This window comes from Sorex fumeus, unplaced genomic scaffold (genome assembly GCF_029834395.1).
Source record: "Sorex fumeus unplaced genomic scaffold, SorFum_2.1 ptg000063l, whole genome shotgun sequence".
NCBI classification, from domain to species: Eukaryota; Metazoa; Chordata; class Mammalia; order Eulipotyphla; family Soricidae; genus Sorex; species Sorex fumeus.
Window position 1 is genome coordinate 77,923,927 of NW_026606120.1, and position 21,026 is coordinate 77,944,952.

The window sequence follows — 21,026 nt, forward strand, 5'->3', positions numbered from 1 at the left end:
GCCACTTTGCCCGCCCTCCCGCCCTCCTTGGCCTGCCCGTGACCCTGCCTGCTGCCTCTGAACCCACAGCCAAGCTGATTAAAGTGATGACATAGGGGTGGGCCCCAGGAAAGGGGGGCTACCCAGTTCCAACACACCCAGGAGGCCTCAGAGGCCAGGGCACCATGCTGGGGGGGGGGTGCAGAGGTGAGGTGGGGAGGGCTTTTGCAAGGGTATTCCCAGGGCCCGGGGAAACCACCTCATTAAGGCTAATTGGAGAGGAGGGTCCCCTGCACGAAACCAAGAACGCCTGCTCAGAACCAAGATGCCTGTTCCCTTTAAAGGGAAGCAATGTGGTGGAAGCCGGGGGTGGTGGTGGTGGGGGGTGGGGCACTGACTAGGGTCCCAGGTGCCGGCTCCCAGCCACGTCCTGCTGCCCAGGAGGGTCACTAAGTCAGTGCTGGTCCTGGTGTCCTGTCTGCTACCCGGCCAGGTAGAGGGGCCAGGTAGAGGGAAGATACCCCCACTGCTCCCCCCAAAAAAAACCCACAGTGAGGCTTCATTTGAAATTAGGGACATTGTTGACATAAACCTGGCGATGTGCTAAATACCTTTAATATGTTTGTTTTCAGAAGCAAGTTAAACAGACTTCTGTAATTTTATTTGCATGATTAATTCATTTAGTCAGCCTCGTCTTCCGGAGAGAGAAGGGGGTGCCTGGGACAAATTGCCACGGTCCCCGTGAGGGAAATACGGGTTTGTGGATTTTATTTTGTTTTGTGTTTGATGGTGCTGGGGGCACCTCACGCAGGACAGTGCTCACTCGAAGGTGGAGCCCCCAAGTGCAGAGTGGGGACGGGATGGAGGGGGCTCTAGAGCCCAGCTGAGGATGGCACTGGGTCCGGGATGGTTGGTTGGCACTGCAGCCTTACCTAGGAACTGGGAACCGCTAAGGCATTCTCCCCAAAGGCCCCCCTAGGGTGGGCAGAGGCCGCTGGGGAGGAAGGAAATGCTGGCTGGGCTCAGAAGTTTCCTGGTGAGGGCCAGAGTGGTAGTACAATGGGTAGGGCTCTTGCCTTGCATGTGGCCCACCCGGGTATGATTCCTGGCACCCCATATGGTCCCCTCAGCACTACCAGGAGTGATCCCTGAGTGCAGAGCGAGGAGTAAGCCCTGAGCACAACCAGGTGTGCCCCCTCCCCTGCAAAAAATGTTTCCTGAAGTGGGAGGTGCTGCTACCCTGACTAGACGTGCAGACATAGACACCAGGTCGGACAGGGTTTATTCATCGTTAGAATGAAAAAAATATATATTTCTCGATCTACATGCATAGATATGTAGCTATGCGTATAGCAGGAAAAAAAGGTGTTAACAGCGCTTATAGCTAGGAGCTAGCATTAGGGAGGAAATTCCCTTTTTTTAAATTCCCTTTTGTATATACATGGAGAACCCTGCTTATAAACAGTGACAGCAGGCTGACGGAGGCTGGAAAGTCCAGGGGTAAGGTGGAGATGCCACATGTGGTCCCCCTCAAGGCCAGGGGACACTCCTGAGCACAGAGTAGGCCTGGAGCGTGGGGCTTCCAGGCTCCCTCCCCCCTGCCCACACAGGGGCAGGGCTGTAGTGGGCAGCAGGGTTTGCCCTGCACTGTGGGAGCCTGGGTTCAGCCCACCCTTGCAGAAGAGGTGTTTCCTTTCCTTTCTTTTTTTGAGGGTGCTCAGGGATCACTCCCGGTGGAGCTCGAGGGACTATATGGGGTGCTGGGGATTAAACCTGGGTCTGCTGCCTGCAAGACAAGCCCCTTACCCACTCTCCAGGCCTCTTTTTTGTTTGTTTTTGGGCCACATCCTGCTGTGCTCAGGGGCTCCTCCTGGCTCTGCTTCTGCGGTGGTGCCAGGATGCGAACCCTGGGCCCCTGCATGTGAAGCTTGTGTCCCGGAAGAGCCAAAGCTGCTCCTTTCTCAGGAACCAGGAAGAGCCAAATGGGGACTCCCCACCGCCCCCCACCCAGGGCTGCAGAGCTGTTAGTCTGGGGCTTGGGCGGGGCAGGAAACAAAATCCCTGAAGCCACTTGCCTGCTTGGGGTGGGGTTGGGGGCTGGTGTGAAGTAGCCACATATGAGCCCTCACAAGCGTATACACAGGCGGAGGAGTGGGCTGGGGGTCCGGCGGGCAGGGAGAAGCAGAGGAATGGCCGGGAGGGGGCTGACGAAGAGGCGGGAAGAGACGCCACAGGCTCCGAGTGAGAAGTAGAAGGGGCGACTAGCTGAGGGTGCAGCCCTCAGGGCACCCTGGAGATGTGGCTCCCGGTGGCCGGCTGGGCACCCAGGCCCCCTCAGTTCCTCCTGGGTCCTCTGGGGGCCGCGGGGACAGCAGTGGGGCTGGGCTGGCCAGTTTGAAGGAGGAAGCGGGGAGGAAGGAGAGAGTGAGACTCTGCCCCCCGCTCCGCCATCTCCCACCTCTCACTTGCCCCTGAGATCAGGCTGGGAAGCACCCGGACACCCCCGCCCCGGGTCTCCCCCGCTCCTCCCGTCTTCCCTGGTGATCCAGACCGTCCCTGGCCCAGGGGCAGTCACCTGGGGCAGCAAAAGGTCCAGTGGCTTCTTCAAGGTGCTGCTGGGGAGACGGGCGATGCGGCTGTGGCGCCGGGCGACCCCCAGGGAGCGGGAGACTGAGGCGCTGTGGAAGGGGAGGGACGTCATGGGGCAGGCGGCTGGGCTGGAACCACGGGAGGGACCCCAGCAGGAGGCAGCAGGGCAGCAGTGCTGAGGGGGCTGGAGTGAGGTGAGGTGAGCCCTAAACCCCTCCCTCCCAAGAGAGGCCAGTGACCTTTAATATGGAAGCCCCCCCCCTTCCCTTCAGTCTGATCCTGGATCACAAGCATCCAGGCAGAGAGGCAGATGCAAGACGCAACCCCCCAACTTCTTTTTTGTCTTTTTGTTTTGGGGTCACACCCAGTGATACTCAGGGGTTACTCCTGGCTCTGCACTCAGGAATCACTCCTGGCGGTGCTCGGGGGACCCTATGGGGTGCCGGGGATGGAACCTGGGTCAGTCGTGCATAAGGCAAGCACCTTATCTGCTGTGCTATCATTCCAGCCCAGGGTCCCCCAACCCTGACACCGAGGGGCGCAGAGATGTAAGATCCTCATTTTCACTTTCCCAAACTCACTTCACAATCCGCCTCTTCTTGCGGGCTGAAGTCCCAGGAAAGGAAGTCGTAGGCTTGGGTCCCCTCATGGTGAACACGGGCAAGGGGCCGCTGGGGAGGGGAGGGGACAGGTCAGTGGGCAGCAGGCCCTTGCTTGGGCCAGGGAGGACCTGAGGTTTCCTTCTCTGGAGGAGGTTCCTGATGGCCGAGGGACAACAAGCTCCCGGAGGATGTGCACATGTGTTTCTGACATGTGCAGACTGCTCCACGCCTTCACTGCCCAGCTCCCAGTGCTCAGTGAGGGGTCCTGGGGCTTCCTCCCTTGTCCTCCCTTATTCTCTGGAACCTGAGCTGCCCTAACCCCAGGCGAGTTCCCTCCCCAATACTGGGGCTGAAGGTGGGGGCAAGAGCTCAGCTTCTCCCTGAAAAAGGGCTTTTTTTTTTTTTTTGAGTGGGGAACTTTTTCCTAGTCACAAATTCTGGGGTAGAGGGTAAAAATTTGGGGGTGGCAGTGGCAGAAATGGGCATTTCTCATGAGACTGGCAGTTTGTCCCAGGGTTGCAGAGGATGGATGCCCTGGGCTGGGGTCCTGCCGGCTACTGAGGGCACCACTGAGGCCAGGGCGTCTGCGTGGAAGCTGGATTTTGCCTCCTGGGCCAGGGGAACGAGGCTGACCCAACCAGCAGGAGAGACGGCAGAGCCTGGCTCCAAGAGCTGGGGTGTCCTCCCCTCGGCCCCTGCCCTGGGACGGCTGGGAGGGAGACCCACCTGCGGATGAAGGACGGGTCCTGGCAGATGGGGAAGCCCAGTCCGGAGGGCGGCTCGTCGGAGAGGTCGAAGGTGGCGTTGAGATCCCGGGCAGGCGGCACCAGCGGGGTGGAGCAGTTCTGCAGAGCGGAGGGGCCCAGGGGTACCCGGCTCTTGATGACGGTGGCTGGGCAGACACGGGGGGAGCAGCAGGGGGAGGAGGCCTGTCCCCCCTGGGGGGCCGGGGAGCCTGAGGGGGGTGGCGCCTCTGGCAAGGACCCCCTCCGCAGGCAGGGCAGGAAGGACTGGCGCTGCCGCTTGAGGCCCTGCTCCGGGCCGGGGGAGCTCTCGGCCTCCACGAGGCTTGGCCCCCTCCTCCTTTTCTTCTCCACGGGCTGTGGGGGGCTCTGGCCTGGGTTGTGGTGGGGGCCAGGTGGGACCTCTAGCGCCAGCTGCTTGGCCATGGTGCGGGTCACAGGGCCGGAGTATCCTGATGGCTCTGAGCACAGAGGAGGGGGTCTGAGTGGAGAGCACAGGGGGGCCTCGGCAGAGACGGGCAGGCACCCATATAGCGGGGGAGGGGGAGCCCCAGGACCACCCACACCAGCCACAGAGGTGGGGACACTCAGACACTCACTGGTGTCCTGGCTCAGCTCCGGGGCCAGAGAGGACCCTCCGGCTGGCCCAAGCTTCCCAGAGGCCTCCGGGAGCCCTGGGTCCTCTTGTACCAGCCGCTGTAGGGTCTCAAATTCGGCCACCATGTCAGGGGTCAGGAGGTTGGCCGCCTGGAGCAGGGAGAACTGCCGCTGGGCCAGACGTAGTACCCGGAGGGCCAGCCTAGGAGAGAGGGCAGGCAGGGGACCCGGACTCAGTGGGTGCTCCACCCTGCACCATGCCTGGTACTTAGGGCCGGGGGGAGAGGGGATCCCTAGACTCAGGGAATGTCCTCCCTTGCCCCATGTCCAGTGCTCAGAGCCAGGAGGGCACTCAGGGGCCATGGCCTGGCTCTCTTCTGCCCTGCCCCCGGACGATGTCCCTCACCGCCCTTGGCACCCGGGAAGTAGGGACGGGGTGCTGCTGAGTGGCCGCAGACGCAGAAGGCTCGCGTCTCTCTGAACCTGGCCTGTGTCTCAGGGGTCCAGCTCTGGAGCGAGAGCATCCACCAGAGGGATAAGGCAAGCGACTTCCAAGAGCCAGGCCCAAACAGCTGGACACAAAGGCTAAGGCCCATGCCATGCATGTGGATGGGGTCACTTTGATCCCCAGAACGGCCATGGTAATCCTTGGTGGGGATTACTCCTAAGCCCTGAGCACAGAGTCGCCCCTCAAAATCCCCAAGAGCCAGGCTCCAAGTCAGACTCCCGCTGTGATCTGGGGTTCTCCTGGAGCTTAGTCTCAGTTTCCACCTCCTCAGAATGGGGAGATGGAATGGGGCAGAGGGGTCCTGCCTTGGAAGGTAGCTGGGGCAGGGTTGTTGTAGACAGACACAGGAAGTGCCATCGGGCCAGCCCTCCGCTGAGCTCACTCGGACTCAGGTTCCTGTGAGCTGGACAGCTACCGGTGAGAACAGAGAAGGCAGAAATCAGCCCTGTGGTTCCATCGGCCCCAAGCGTCCCAGACAAGAACCTGGGATGCGCTTTCCACTGAGTGGGCGAGTCTGTGTGTGCCTCCGGGGGCGTTAGCAAGGAAATTATGGGGGTAATGGGATTACCGATGTTGTAAAATTAGATTCTAATAAAGCAAAGTTTATTTCTGTAAGGCACACCTTCGATGAGAGGGTGAAGGCAATTATCTCGGTGGGGATTATTCATTTCCCCTCATGCAGAAGCTCCTGCCTAGACGGCTGCGCCCCTCCCTTGGCCCTGGGGGGCTCAGGAAAGCCAAATTCATTCCAGCCAGTGGCCTGGGGGCTGCAAGGAGGCAGGACGGTGGCGGAAAGGGGCAGGAGAGAACTTGTTCCCCATTTGCCTGTGCCCACCCTGCCCGCCTGGGTTTCTGCACCAGGAGGAGAGTGCTGGGGGGGGGGGGGGTGGCAGCTGGGGGCGGCCAGTCTGGGGCTGCCCCTCCCACTAGGTGGCCCCAGACAGATGCTTTGGTACCCTCTAGCATTTGTCTCTAGCAGGAGCTTCTAAATGAGGTTTCAAGACACCCGTCAGAGGACATGTTGGCCAGAACGGCCCTATTGGAGCTGTTCTACATATTAGACTTCAGCAGATTTCATTTGAAGAGACTTGGCAGCCAAAGGGGGAGGGAAAAAAATAATAATCAGAAAAACCCTTGAACTGGAAAATCTAAGATTTACTCAGTGCCCTGGCGGTCTCAGATTCTAAATTCGAAAGTCAGTGAGAAACGGTTTTCAGTTATCTGGTGGTTAGGGTGTTACTCCGAGCATGGGCTTGATCCAGAATATTCAGCCACCCCTCACTCGCGGAGCCTTCTGTCCCATTTTATTAGCACCTGGGCTCTAAGGAGTATTGAGAATCAGGGCTGTGATCTGGGAATCACAGCCAAGATTGAAGTGATGTGTTGGAGACACTGAACCAGGGACACCCCCGCACCCCCTCTCCACGCAACGGGGGACACCAGGCGGAGACCCTGAGTCATCAATAGAGCCCCAGGATTGTTTGGGGCGGGGCAGGGCTGGCAGGGGACATTCCACCAGGGCACCCCTGGGTCCCTCCAGCGCCCCGGGAAGCCGGCAGCGGGAGACAGATAATGAGCTGCTGATTATTCAGGCTGCAGCATTTTTGCTGAGTCGGGAACAGACACTCCCCAACAAGAAATAAAATTAAACAGGCCCTTCTGGCCGGAAGCTTTAAATACACTGCCTGGCGAGGAGCGTGCTGGGGAGGGCAGCGGAGGGCTGGCAGCCGCAAAGCTAAGTGGCAGGGGATTTATGTGCTAGGGGCCAAGGCGGGAGATGCCTTGCCCGCACACAGAGGCGCTGGCGGGCCGGGGGCCTGGGGTGGGGGAGGCGGGGGCCGAGTTAAACTTGCTTTAGAGAAGAGAGATCCAGTCAGGGGATGATGAAGACGTGGCAGGTCCTGACTCGGGAGGGCTGGCTCCTCCCCTGCCTGCCCCCCAACTTCTCTGGTTCTCTGGACTGTCAGCCCCCTCCTGCTCACAGCCCTGCCCCACACCATGCTTGCCAGCTGTCTTTGAGGCCTCTGGGGTGTGGGGGGGCTCTGCTTCCCCCCAGCTCAGGGCCAGCTACCCTAAGGGATAACTAGACAGTGACAGGGGAACAGCTGGAGAGAATGTCAAGTCGGAGAAAGTGGAGGGACAACATGCATGAAATGAGATACCTCCCCCCCCCTTTTTTTTCAGGGGCGTGGGGTGGGGGCTCCCCAAAGACTGGCCTCTTGCATCATGTAGAACCAGAGCACTTGGGGGAAATGTCCCCCTTCCAGGCGCCCCAAAGCCATCAGACCCACCCTGGGCCCCAGTGAAGAGCACAAAGGCACCTACTGTTTGGCTGGGTCTCTGCCCAGTGGTGGCGAGGACGGGTGGTCCGCGGGAGGCTGGGACGGCAGCGGCAGGGCAGGGGACTGGGTTCGTGGGAAGGTGAAGGTTTGCTCTAGCCCCTGGGCTGAAGCCTAAGAGATGGGGAGTCACCAGGGGCCCCCTGGCCTTCCTTCCTCCGGGCACATCGCCCCCCACCACGCCTCCTCCTCGGGAGAAGCTGGGGCCCCCCTCCATGAAGCCCACACCCACTCCCCTCCCAGGGGTGGTGTCTGGAGCTGAGGGACTCAGTGTGAACCCTAAGGGCTCTCCTGGCTGGGCGGGGCCTTTCTCCCCACACCCCACAGACTCACTCCGGTCCTACCTCCTCCTCTTCCTCCTCCTCCTCCTCCTCCTTCTCCTTCTCCTCATCTTCCTCAGCTCTCTCCGCAGCCTTCGCCTCCATGCCCCCCTCTTCCTGGGCCTCCATGGCCTGGCTCTCCACTGGGAGAACTGGTCCTGGGTGGGGCTGTGGGGTGCCGGGCCCACTGGGAGAGTGGGATGGTGAGGGGTTGCTGGGGAGGGCCAAGGAGACATGGGGTTTGCGAGGCAGGCTGGAAAGGAGGGCCCTGGCAGGGATGTCCCCAGAGTGGGTGGTGGCAGGGGACAGGGGGGTGTGTGTGTCCCTGGTTCCGGGCACAGCAGACACTGCCAACAGGACCTGGGTGCCAATCGACTCTTGCACAGTCTTCCCGCTGCGAGGGGATAGGCGGCCCCCACCCCCCGCCCCAGTGTGTCCAGATAGAAGCGAGGCATCCTAACCCTGGGGGAGCCCAGGCAGGCCAGGCAGGAAGGTGGGACTCACGGGCGCTGCGGAGGGTCCATTTTGGGTGAGAGTGGAAGCACTGGCTGGGGGGCCGGACCCCGGGCCTCATACACACGCAGCTTCTCCCGCAGGGTCGCCACCTGGAATGGAAGCAGCCCAGTGCTTCAGGGGCCCTGCTCACCCCCCAGTGCTCCTGCCCCGAGCCGGGTCCCGGGCACACCCAGCCCTCACCTCAGCCTGCAGCTGCTGGCAGATGGTGGCATACTGGCTGAAGTGGCAGTCCAGGCTGACCACGTTGCTCTTCAGCTGGGGGAGAAACGGGTCAGAGCCACGCCCGGGAACAGCCAGTCCATGCCTCACGCCTGCCTCATGGGTTCCTGACTGGCCTTGGAGGTCAGAGAAACAGCCGGAGGCAGCCGCTGGGCCCGGAGCAGAGACAGACAGAGGGAGCCACGACCTGGACCTCGGACCCCCTGACCGTGACACCTCCCTCCCCGGTTGGAAGCTTTGCAGCAGTAATGGGGGCACCAGGGCCCCCCGAGGCGAGGGGAGGTGGGTGACTGCTTTGATGAGGTGTACCTATGGGGGTGGGGAATTCTAGAAACAGGGTCCAGCTGTCAGGCACAAGTCAGGCACAAGTCTTTGCTGGTTTGCTTGGAGGCCGCGCTGACTGTGATTGGGGGTGGGGGGGTATATTCCTGGTATAGGTGCTTGGGAGCTTCTTCCTGCAGGGCTGAGGATGGGACACTGGGCGCAGGAGGCAGAAGGCAGAGTCTGCACTCCAGCCCTCGGCCCTGTCCCCCTGGGCTTTCTTTATGGGGGGAGGCGCCCAGCACTGCTCAGGAAGCCCAGGGGCCATGCCTGTTGGCACTTGGCCAAACGGGCCAGATGGTCTGATGCCTGGCCCCATGGGTGCTGGGTAGAGTGCCAGACAGTGCCAGGGGTCAAACCTGAGCATTGCACAATCTAAAAAGGATCACAGCTGGGACCAGAGCGATAGTCCAGTCGGGAAGGCGTTTGCCTCACAAGCTGCCAAACTGGGTTGGATCCTGGGCATCCCATCTGGTCCCCTGAACACCCCTAGGAGTAAAGGTAATCACTCAGGTAGCCCCTGAGCACGGCCAAAATCAAAATTAATAAATAAATTAAATAAAAACAAAAAGGACCATGGCTGCATGTGATGACTGGTTCTGAGACTCTTCCTCGGTCTCCCTCGGGCTGAGATCAGACCCTCGCCAGAGACTGCAGGGCGGCTCACAGATGCCTAGCCCGAAGATGAGATTTCCATCTTCCAGAATGTTCCCAGGGGCCAGAGGCCACAAGGCTTCTCACCTGGGCGAATGCCCCGCACCCAGCCGGTCCCCGCCCCTGCCCTGCAGGCCCCATGGCCTCTGGGGGGACACACACCGAGAGCTTGATCTCCTTGGCACGGCTGGCATACTTGAGGGTGTTGTAGGTGTCCTCGAGGGAGAGGCTGGAGGGGCTGACGGCCGCAACCATCACGGTGCGGCAGTTGCCGCCCAGCGAGTCCTTCAACAGGCGCGTGAGCTTGCTGTCGCGGTAGGGCACATGCGACTTGCGGCCCTAAAGGTGCGAGCAGGCCTGTCAGCAGGGGACGCCCATGGCAGGTCACCCGGAGCCTCCCTGGGTGGGCCCGGGTGAGCCGGCCGCACCTTGGCATCAGCCAGGGCGTTGAGCACGTTGACCAGGGCCAGCAGGGAGCGGTTGATGTTGGCGCCCTCCCGCAGCCGCTCGCCCTTGGCATGGGTGCTGGATGCCCGTTCCGAGCCTGCCAAGTCCACCAGGCTCATCTTTGCCACGCGCAGGGCCTGGGTCAGGCCGGGCACCCGGTCCTGCTGCTTCACAAAGATCTGGGGGCAGAAGACGTGGTTGAGGCAGGGGCTGGGCCTCTGGGTGCTCCCCACCCTCCCCTCCCCCGCGGCTCCCCTGTGGCCCCGCAGCCCCTCCCCTCACCTGGAAGATGGCGTGGGAGCGAGAGGAGACGGCGTTGGCATCAGTGGGGTGCTGCGTGCGGTTCCGGTTCCCCCGGGTCAGCATTTCCAACAGCTGCTCTGCTGAGGTTGGCTGTAGCGGGGAAAGGGCACCATGAGACCCCTGATGGGATTGTGCGCCCTGAAAACAGGACCAATAGCTCCCGCCCCCACCCCCAACTCCCCCTGGACCTGGTGGAAGGAAAGTCCTTGCACCACCACGCCCTTGTCAGGGTCCTCCCGGATGGCCAGCGGCCCCTTGGGTTCCAGGAGGTCATGGATCTGCTCGTTGTACACCTAGGGAGAAAGGAGGCAGAAGGGCTGGGTGGGGGGACCTAGGGGCGGCCCCGGGCCCAGGGGCCAGGATCCCTCGAATGGGAAGAGCCCGGGAAGCCCCTCACGGGACCCCAGCCTGTCCCCATCAGCCCTCCCGGTGGTGAGAGGAAGAAGTGGGCATCCTGGGTGGGGGAGGGTGGGAGTGGGACAGGCCCTACCTCCTGGTAGCTGATGAGCACCTCAAACTGCTTTTCCTCCTGGTGGGCTTCGAGGCGCCGGTACAGCTCCATGGTGGTCAGGTACATGATGCCAGGGTCCCCCTCCCTGCCCAGCATGGTGTGTGTCTTCCCAGCCCCAGTGGCCCCATAGGCAAACACTGCAGAGGACACAGGAGGACGCAGGTGGCAGAAGGGCCTGGTGTCCAGACTCAGGGTCCCCGCCCCAGCCCCGTCCACTCTGCGCCTGGCTCCTGACCCCGCTCAGGGTGGCAACTTGGAAGGCACGGGAGCATCTCCTCCGGGTGGGGCAGACCCCTGCCCCGGGAAACTTCTGCAGATGACAGGTGCTTCGGTTGAAGGCCCCCGCCTCAATTCTGGGGGCTCAAGCCCGCATTTGTTGGGGGAACTCTGCTTTAAGGCTGTTCCCCCATCCACTCTCACTTTGAGGGGCCAGAACCAGTTACCTGCTGGCAATCAGACCCTGGGACCCAGGTGGGGAACACAAGGGCCAGAGCACCCCACAAAAGTGCCAAGCAGGGGATGGAGAGGTGGTACAGTGGGCAGGGTGCTTGTACACTGCCAACCCCGGTTGGTTCCCCCTGTACCCCATACGGTCCCCCGAGCACCCCCAGGAGTGATTCCTGTGTGCAGAGCCAGGAGTAAGCCCTGAGTAGGGTTGGGTGTGACCCCCCGTCCACTCCACCCCCCCAAACCAAAAGTGCAGAGCAGACAGAGGGGGCAGGGGCAGGGCGGGGTTGGGCAGCGCTCACCTGAGCAGTTGAAGCCCTGCAGGAAGCAGTCGAGCAGGCCGTGGGTGGTGTGCTGGAACACGTCCTGCTGGCTGGCTGCCTCACCGAACACCCGGTCGAACACGAACGGCAGGTCCCTGCCCTTCTTCTTGGGACCCTCGTGGGAGCCGCCCCACTTGAGGCCCAGGAAACCCCCGTCGGGCTCCTCAGGGTCGAACACTAGCATGCGCTCGTCCACCACCTGGACCGCGGGCCGCCGCTGGCTCTCCAGCTCCCGCGGGGTGGGCGGCCGCACCCGCACCACCACTCGCACCGTGCTGTCCTCCACGGCCAGCACCATGGCAGCACCTGGGCAGGGACAGGAAGAAGCCTCAGCGCCAGGCCCGCCTCCCCATCCATCTCCGAGATAAGGGCACTGGGGACCAGCACCGGCCCTGACTAAGTGACCCTCCTCCCAAGCACTACTTGTTACTCGCCAAGGGTAACAGGTCTTCGCAGATGCCCATTGGGGGCCACCCCCAGGCCCCACAGATGGCACAGGGAAGGCCTCTGCTTTGCCCACAGCCAACCCGGGTTTGATCCCCTGTGGCACATATGGTCCAGCACTGCCAGGAGCATCCTTGAGCACAGCTGAGTATGGCCCAGGAACCAAAACTCAGACATGTGTCTATCCCTGGGCATTCCCGCACCGTGGCCGTCTGCTCACTGGCCGATACCACATGATTTCCGCTCCACACGGCTTCCCCTCCATGACTTCACGGCATGACGAATCAAGTATGAAGAGCTTATCAATAAGGTATCTCCTGGTCAACGAGGATTCTCCTCATCAGTCCTTCTTTCTCCTACTTTTCTCAGCTATCTTCAGGGACTTACTGATCCAATGAACTTCAAGGAAACTGATCTGGGCCAGGGACTTGACTCAAGTGGATGGGCACCAGCCTTGCCCTGGCTCCCCAGGATTCCGGACCACTGCTGGGTACAGCACTCTCAAACTAATCATCAACTCTGATCCCAGCTAAGAGCTCCTTATGCAGCTCCCGCAGGAAAAAAAAAAAAAAAGAACCTTACTGGCTGGAGCGATAGCACAGCGGGTAAGGTGTTTGCCTTGCAAGCGGCCAACATGGCCGACCCGAGTTCGATTCCTCCGCCCCTCTCGGAGAGCCCGGCAAGCTACCGAGAGTATCTCGCCCGCACGGCAGAGCCTGTATTCGTGACGTATTCGATATGCCAGACACAGTAACAACAAGTCTCACGATGATGTTACTGGGCCCGCTCGAGCAAATTGATGAATAACGGGAGGACCGTGACCGTGACTAGGTAGAATTAGTTTTGATTTCTTACCCTTTTGTGGGGGGTGGATGGGGAAGGAGCCACACCCAGCAGTGTTCAGGGCTTATTCCTGGCTCTGTGCTCAGAGATGACTCCTGGTAGACTCGGGGGACTATTTGGGACACTGGGGAGCAAACCAAGGTAGGCTGGCTGCATGCAAGGCAAGGGCCCCACCCACTGTGCTATGTTCCAGCTTAGGACTTACTAGGGTTTTTGTTTGTTTTTTTGTTTGTTTTTTCTTCAGGGGCCTTTGAGGCTCAGAGGTTACTCCTGGCTTCGAACTCAGGAATTACTCCTGGTGGTGCTCAAAGGGCCATATGGAATGCTGGGGATCGAACTCTGGTTGGCCATGTGCAAGGTAAATGCCCTACCCGCTGTACTATCATTCTGGCCCCACTTACTGGTTTTTATGAGTGTAAAATTATATATTAGAAACATTTAACATTTTCTTCTCCATATTGATGCCAAATATTTCATTTTTTGGTCTATTGTATTTCCTAGATTTCCAAAACAGCACTGAATAATGATGATGATGGGCATCTTGTTTTGTTCTTGATTTTATTTATTGGGGGTGAGGGATGAGGTTCACACCCAGTGATGCTCAGGGCTCACTCCTTGACCCTCTGCTCAGGGATCACTTCTGTCAGTACTGGCGGGGGGGGGGGGGATCATATGCAGTGCCAGGGGTTGAACCAGGAATAGCTACGTGCAAAGCAAGTGCCTTATCCCTCTACTAATTCTCCGGCTTCTTGTTACTTTTCCCCCAGCCCTTTGCTTCTTGTTTTTTTTTTTAGGTAATTATGTTTTTCACTATTTAGAAACTATTTGGGCGGGGGGGGGCGCTGGAGTGATAGTACAGTGGATACTCTTGGTTTGCATGCTGCTGACCTGAATCCAATCCCCGGCATCCCACATGATCCCCAAGCACCATCAGGAGTAATTCCTGAATGCAGAGCCAGCAGTAAGCCCTGAGCATCACTAGGTGTGGCTCCAAAATGGAACAAAGAGTTATTTTTGCACACATAGCCATTATTAGTTTATATTTTTTTCCATTTTTATTTTACATATTAGAAATACGTATGAGTCTTTCTAGTGTCCTTCAAGTGTCTCCTGATGTCTTTACGTATTTTTTTCTTTTATTTTGAGGTGATAAAATTATTTTATGTTATTCCTGGTATGAATTCTTTTTTCTTTTTCTTTTCTTTTTTTTGGGCGGGGGGGGGGGGTCACACCTGGCAATGCACAGGGGTTACTCCTGGCTTGTGCACTCAGGAATTACTCCTGGCAGTGCTCAGAGGACCATATGGGATGCTGGGAATCGAACCCAGGTTGGCCGTGTGCAAGGCAAATGCCCTACCTGCTGTGCTATCACTCCAGCCCCCTGGTATGCATTCTTTAGAAAAGAATCCTACCCTGGCAACAGTGAAGTTCTCAGTTTCTAAATGGTCAGATGTGTCAATCCTTTTTCCCATAGCTTTGATGCCATTTTAAGAAGACAAGCTCCTACAAGGTAGCAAGTATTTTCCTTGTACAGCTGTCAAACCCTTGCATTGCTGTAGTCTGCTGCTAGTATTCCATGGCCTCTAGCTGGAGTGATAGGACAACCAGTTGGGCGCTTGCCTAGCATGCACTCAACCAGGTTCCATCCCCGGCATCCCATATGGTCTCCTGAGCCCACCAGGTGTGATTCCTGAGTGTGGAGTCAGGAGTAACCAGTAACCCCTGAGCATCGCCAGGTGTGGCCCCAAAAAACCAAACCAAACAAACAAACAAACAAAAAAAACCCCAAAAGTCTTTTCTTTCCAAATAGTAGGAATTATCTCAAAAGGTTGTTAAAAGTTCCTTCCAATTTGAAAGGCCACCTTTAATATAACTGCATTCTATATAATCACGAGTTTCTGGATTCTCTGTTCTGTCCTACTGACAGATCTGTTCCTTTTCCAGTAACTCAGCATTATGATCCCTTGGTTCTATATTATACCTTGCTGCTGTTTTCTTGGCTATTCTTGGACATTTTGTCTTGCACATGATTGTGGAATTAGCTTACAAAGCTCTATGAAAAAAAAAAATTCAGCTAAGATTTTAATCCTGCTAAGATTAAATTTATAGATTAATTTGAGAATTTGCATCATTGCAATATCAAGTCTTCCCACCAAGGAACATAAGCATCTCTTTTCATTATTCACAACTTTGGAATCTTCAGTAAAATTTTATAGTTTCCCTCACGTGGGTTTTATATATTTCTTGATAGGTTTATTGCTAGTTATTGCATAATCCTTTTAATATTGTGGATGGGATCTTTTTAAACCTACATTTTCAAGATCATTTTGTTTTCGCCAGAATTCGTGTAAGAAAGCTACAGATTTCTATATGCAGAGCTTGTGTCTGGCCACATGGCTAACCTCCCTTATTATTAGTTCTAATGGATTGTCATTGATTCTCTTAGGTTTTTCAATTAAATGATGGTATAGTTTGCAAATAGTGAGTGACCCTCTATTTTTAGCTCTCTGGTATTTAGTTCCTCACCTCTATGCCCTTTAGGAATGGGTTCTAAAGGCCATCAGATGCTTCTCTGACAGGTGCTGAAACGATCGTGATTCTCCTTCAATCTGTTTAACCCGGGGGTGGCACAGACCATTTCCTAACGTTGACCTGGAAGTAATTACAAACACACGCCTCTTCCCTTTTGATTTCCTCTCCAATCTCTCCCCTGATTTTCCCATTTCTCTGTTGAGCCTGCCTACGAAGTGTAGAGATGGAATTTTTGGAATGCAGGAGTCACCAAAGTTCAGTCCAAGTCTAGGGATATATTAACAGGGGTACGGAGCGGGGCTGCTCCAGCGGGCGGGGTGGGGGTAGGGGATGGCTGCCTTAGAAAAGTCCTGATGACCTTCGCAGAAGGTCATTCAGCAAAGACCAGGGAGATGCCCACTTCAGACTTTAGCCGCCAACTCGGGCTTTCCTGTGACAATGAGATAGAACTGAGCTGACTTCGAATGTTTTTTTTTTTCTTTTTGGGTCACACCCGGCGATGCACAGGGGTTACTCCTGGCTCATGCACTCAGGAATTACTCCTGGCAGTGCTCAGGGGACCATATGGAATGCTGGAAATCGAACCCGGGTTGGCCACGTGCAAGGCAAACATCCTACCCGCTGTACTATCCTCCAGCCCTGAAGGTCTGTTTTTAAATTTTATTTATTTATTTTGGTTTGGAGGCTGCATCCGGCGATGTTCAGGGCTTATTCCTGGCTCTGCACTCAGGAATCACTCCTGGCTGGCTCGGGCGACCATATGGGTGCAGGAGACAGAACTTGGGCTGGCTGTGTGCAAGGCAAGCACTCTACCCACTGTACTGTATCTTCGGCCCCCTGAATTTCTTAGCTTTTCTCCATTCAATTCCTCTCCCAGCAACCAGACTGCCATCATTGGAAACGAGAAGTGAGTGCTGGCAAAAACAGGGATGGCTGCAAGCGTCTCCCTTGCAATTCCCCAAGAGAGATGCTATTAGTGTCTTCATCTTCCAGGGAGAAAACTGAGGCTGAGAAGGGAAGTGACCTGCCTACAGCATGGGGGCTGGGCTCTTACCCCGACAGCACCGGAAGAGCCAGCTGCACTGCCTCCATCAAGGTCTGACCACGATGCTCTTGGGACCTCTTGCCATCTCTATCACTGACTCAACCAGTTTTCAAATGTCACCGTTACCTTCTATTTTTCCTTTCTGTTATTTTTATTTATTTATTTAGGTCTGTTCAGGGCTGACTCCTGACTCTGTGCTCAGCGATCACTCCTGGTGGGGTTTTTGGGGGCCACATGGGGTATCAGGGGGGTCAAACCTGGGTAGGCGACATGCAAGGCAAAAGCACTCGGCCCGTGGTTCCATCTCTGTAGCCCCAGGTATGCTCTGTATTCTTCCGACTCTTGGATGCCCGGGCTAGTCTAATTTCCAACACGCAGCGAGAGGACCTGCGTCCCACCCTCCCATTCCAGCCCCCCGGTACCCACGGGTGGCTTCCCGGCAGACGCAGCTCCCCAGCCCCCGGGGAGGGTTTTAGGGGAGGCAGTGCCATGGAGCAGCTGAGCATTCGAAGCAGGAAATTAAAAAGGGCACGGGCAACGGAGGCCGAGTAACCTTTCCAGCTCTCCCCTCTCCGCCTCCTGAGGGCCGGCTTGGTGCGGCTGACTGTTTGCCTAATGAGATGTTTTCCTTCTCCCCGAAACCCTGCAAAGGACACAGGGTGGGGGTGAGGAGTGACACTCGGCAGGGATCCAACTTGGACACCCGCTCCCCGGCTCCTCTCTGCCTGGCTCAGGCTGGGCGGCTTGTCCACCTGCCCTACGAGAGAGAGAGAGAGAGAGAGAGAGAGAAGCATGGGTCTGCTTCTGCCCCAGGGGGATGGGGAGATTAATGAGAGACCGTTTGTCAAGCTGGCTTTGATCCTCAGCTGGAAAGAGCATCTCAGCCCAAAGTACAAGGGAGACGATTCTTTAATAAGATCTTCAGGGTTCTGAGTGCGCCGCAGTCACGTCCTCTTTCTAACCCGGGGCAGCTCATTAAAACCCGGAGGCCAGTTGGCAGCAGAGCTGGGCTGGGAAGCTCCGATTCCCTTGTTTTCAGGGCGGTCTCTGCCCATCTCTCATCCCGACAGACGGGAGGAGGATTTCCAAGGACCAGAGGGGATGCGGCTGACAGCGGGGGATGGAAAGGCGGGGAAGGCGCTACCCCTTGGGGGCTTTTCTTTCACGGGGGGGGGGGGGGGTGGGTGGTGCCCCTGCATCTCACCTCCATCAGTCTCCGAGAGCAGGGCTCTCACTGACGGAGCCAGAGTGCCAGACCCATGGAGAAGATGAGAGCTTTGTCCTATGAATGAATAAGGGAGGTAGAAGATCAGATCAGAACCCAAATGCCGATATGCCAGTGGGGAGAGAGAGGGAGAGAGAGAGAGAGAGAGAGAGAGAGAGAGAGAGAGAGAGACTATTACAGGACCATGAAGATTGAAGGCATGTGAGAGTTCCAGGTTCAAGCCCCAGCACCGCATGGTCCCCTAACAGGACTGACATACTGAGCCCAGGGGAGTCCCCAGAGCCATCAGGTATGCCTATCCCAAGCTGGATCCCCAGCACCCCTTATGGTCCCCTGAGCCCTGCTAGGAGTGATCCTCGAGCCCAGAGTCAGGAGCAAGTCCTGAAGCAGGGTGTGGCCTCCAAAGAAAACAAAATTTGTACTGAAAACTTACTTAGCACTTACTATGTATCTGGTGGCCTTTGCTAAGTGCCTGACAAATGGTGTCATTTAACTTCAGGGCATCTCATCCTGTAGTTGTGGACACAATTGTTACAGTCACACAGCAAAGGCTCAGGGAACCGCTGGTGGCAGGGATGGAGAGGCCTTGCCTGAGCTGTCACCAGAGGCTCTGCCCTATACTGCAGTGACCATCGGCCGTAGGTGGGCCTTTCAGCTCCCGTGTCCCCTCACCTTAGGACACACAGGGGACTGAAGCCCAGCCCTTCTACAAATGGTGGATGGGGGAAAGGAACAGTTCTTCTTGGGACAGTACTGAGGTTGTAACTGATGATTTGGGGGTTTAATTCCTTTCCAACCATTAGCTGTTATTTCCCCCACCATGTAGTTATGGCTAGGTTTCAGTATTTTATGAAGAGAGGCAGCAACAGTGAGCAATTTGTTCCTTTGTCCCTTTTCTGACTTTATAGGAATGCTTCTTTTCATATCACTTTTTTGTTGGGGTGGGGGAAGAGGTTTGGGTCACATCAGCTGTGTTCGGGGGTTACTCCTGACTCTGTGCTCCAGGATCACTTTTGGCAGATTTGGGGGGACCGTACTGGGTGCAGGGATCAAACTTGGGTCAGCTGCATGCAAATCAAATGCCTTATCCCCTGCACTAGCCAGAGCGCTAAATAAAGTGCTCCCTTTATCTCTGGCCCTTTATTTCACTTTTTTATTTATCTATTATTTATTATTTTATTTATCTATTATCACTCAGCTCCTGGGAGAGAACAAGACAGAGTCTCCTACCCTATGCCTGACTGTCTCCACCAGGGCCCAACAGCTGAAGACCACCGAGGCCTAGCCAAGGCCATGCTGGGAGCACTCTCCACACACTTGGATGAGCCTCACGCATAAAAGAACTGACAGAGGAACCCAGGTGTGTGGGACCCGGGGCTGAGATCTCCAAGCCTGTACAGTTTGGGACTGGACCTGCCAGTAACTAGACAGTTACACCCACCAACTGCCGTGTAACTCCAACAACGGCCAGGATCCAGAGATCACCACACTCAGCTCCTGGGAGAGAACAAGACAGAGTCTCCTACCCTATGCCTGACTGTCTCCACCAGGGCCCAACAGCTGAAGACCACCGAGGCCCAGCCAAGGCCGCGCGACATCTTATCATCTCATTCCTAATTTGGTCAAACTGGCAGGCTACCAAATGTAACATGCCCACACGGCAGAGTCTGGCAAACTCCCCGTGGTATACCCAATATGCCAAATACCAGTAACAATGATGGGTCTCATTCTCCTAACCCTGAAAAAGCCTTGAATATGGTACTTTAAAAAAAAAAAAAATCTCAGGGCTAGGACGAAGAAGACATTACTGGCACCTGCTCGAGGCAATCGACGAACAACAGGGTGGTCGTGATCGTGATTGTGATTATTTATTTATTTTGCTTTTTGGGTCAACCCAGCAATACACAAGGGTTACTCCTGGCTCTGCACTCAGGAGTTACTCCTTTAATGGTGCTCGGGGCACCATATGGGATGCTGGGAATCAAACCCGGATTGGCTGCATGCAAGGCAAATGCCCTACCCGCTGTGCTATCACTCTAGCCCCTATTTCACTTTCTGTTGCTTTAGAGTGGAAAAAAGTTTTGGCTCATCAGTGGTGCTCAAATGCCCCAGAACCACATGCAACAGTGCTCAAGGGTGAGCCCAGAGCTTGGCACAGAAGAGAGTGTGCCCTGCCCATGTCCTGGTCTGATCAAAGGCACTTTCTCTCTTTTTATTCTACCAAACTAAAAAGAAGGTTACAAATGGGTATAAAAATGTGATGTTTTCACCTTTAATCTGTTTTGTTTGGGGTCACACCCAACAGTGCTCAGGGATCACTCCTGGCGGGCCCGGGGGGGGCAAAATCTGGTTGGCCATGTGAAAGGCAAGCACCCTATCTGCTGTACTATCACTCTAGCGCTTTAATTTGTAAATGTGTAGGCTGTGTATTAATAGATTTTCTAACGCTATTCTCTCATTCCTAGGATAGAACTAAATTGGTCACAATGTACTTTGGTGTTTTGTTTCGGGGCCACACCTGGCATGTTCAGGGCTAACTCCCGGCTCTGTGCTTAGGGATCACTCCTGTGGGTACTCAGGGGACCATCTGGGGTCCGGAGGATTAAACTTGAGTATGCCTCATGAATTTATCAATGTGATATCGCTCTATACCCTATGTTTTATAATACACTGCTGCCTTGTTTTAATTTAATTTTATTTTGGGGGTCACATCCAGCTGTGTTCAGGGCTTACTCCTGGCTCTGTGCTCAGGGATTGCACCAGCTAGGGCAAGTGCCTTACCTGCTGTACTATCTCTCTGGCCCAATTTTAATTGTATTTATATATCTATTTTATGATGGCAGGAAATGAACCCAGGGCCTCACACATTACCAGGCAGGGACTCGAAAACAGAGTTATTGGAGCCGGAGTGATAGCACAGCAGGTAGGGCGTTTGCCTTGCACACAGACCTGGGTTAAATCCCCGGCATTCCATATGGTCCCCTAAGCACTGCCAGGAGTAATTCCTGAGTGCAGAGCAAGGAGTAACCCCTGAGCACTGCTGAGTGATCCAAAAAGAAAATAAATAAATAAATAAAATAAAAACTGAGTTACATACCTGGCCTCCTTTTAATTTTTTACACATTATTCTGTTACCCTAATTATATCTTATTAAAACTGCACTATTGTCTAACTTTCAGTTTTTAATGTTAGCATTTTAGACCTTTTTAGGGCAGTTGTCAGTCTTGTGCTGCTCAGGGGACCATCTGCAACACCAGGGACTAAATTGGGGTCCATGGTGAGTAAGGCAGGCATCCTCCCTACCCCCCTTCCCCCCTTCCATACTGTATCTCCAGCCGCAGCACCTTAGACTTTGAAATCATTCTAAGCATTGCTTGAATAAGTTTTATCAGTGATTATTTGTTAATTATCTGTTTTTGTTTGTTTGCTTTGAGACCACACCCAGCAATGCTCAGGGGTTACTCTTGGTGGTACTCAGGAGACCTTAAGGATGCTGGGGATTGGACCTGGGTGAGCTGA

General features: G+C 56.0%; 1 protein-coding gene across 1 annotated transcript; it reads right to left on the reverse strand.

Annotated features, from left to right (window-relative positions):
* Nucleotides 1-2,440: 2,440 nt before the first annotated feature.
* Nucleotides 2,441-11,716, reverse strand: KIF18B (kinesin family member 18B). Its single transcript, XM_056126570.1, has 15 exons — nt 11,398-11,716; nt 10,628-10,785; nt 10,326-10,430; nt 10,117-10,227; nt 9,816-10,013; nt 9,550-9,726; nt 8,374-8,448; nt 8,182-8,282; nt 7,771-7,864; nt 7,344-7,471; nt 4,513-4,712; nt 3,893-4,374; nt 3,150-3,277; nt 2,555-2,657; nt 2,441-2,461 (listed from the first exon to the last, which is right to left on the reverse strand). The coding sequence occupies exons 1-15, from the start codon at nt 11,714-11,716 to the stop codon at nt 2,441-2,443; spliced, it is 2,400 nt and encodes a 799-aa protein (XP_055982545.1).
* Between the last annotated feature and the right edge of the window lie 9,310 nt (nt 11,717-21,026).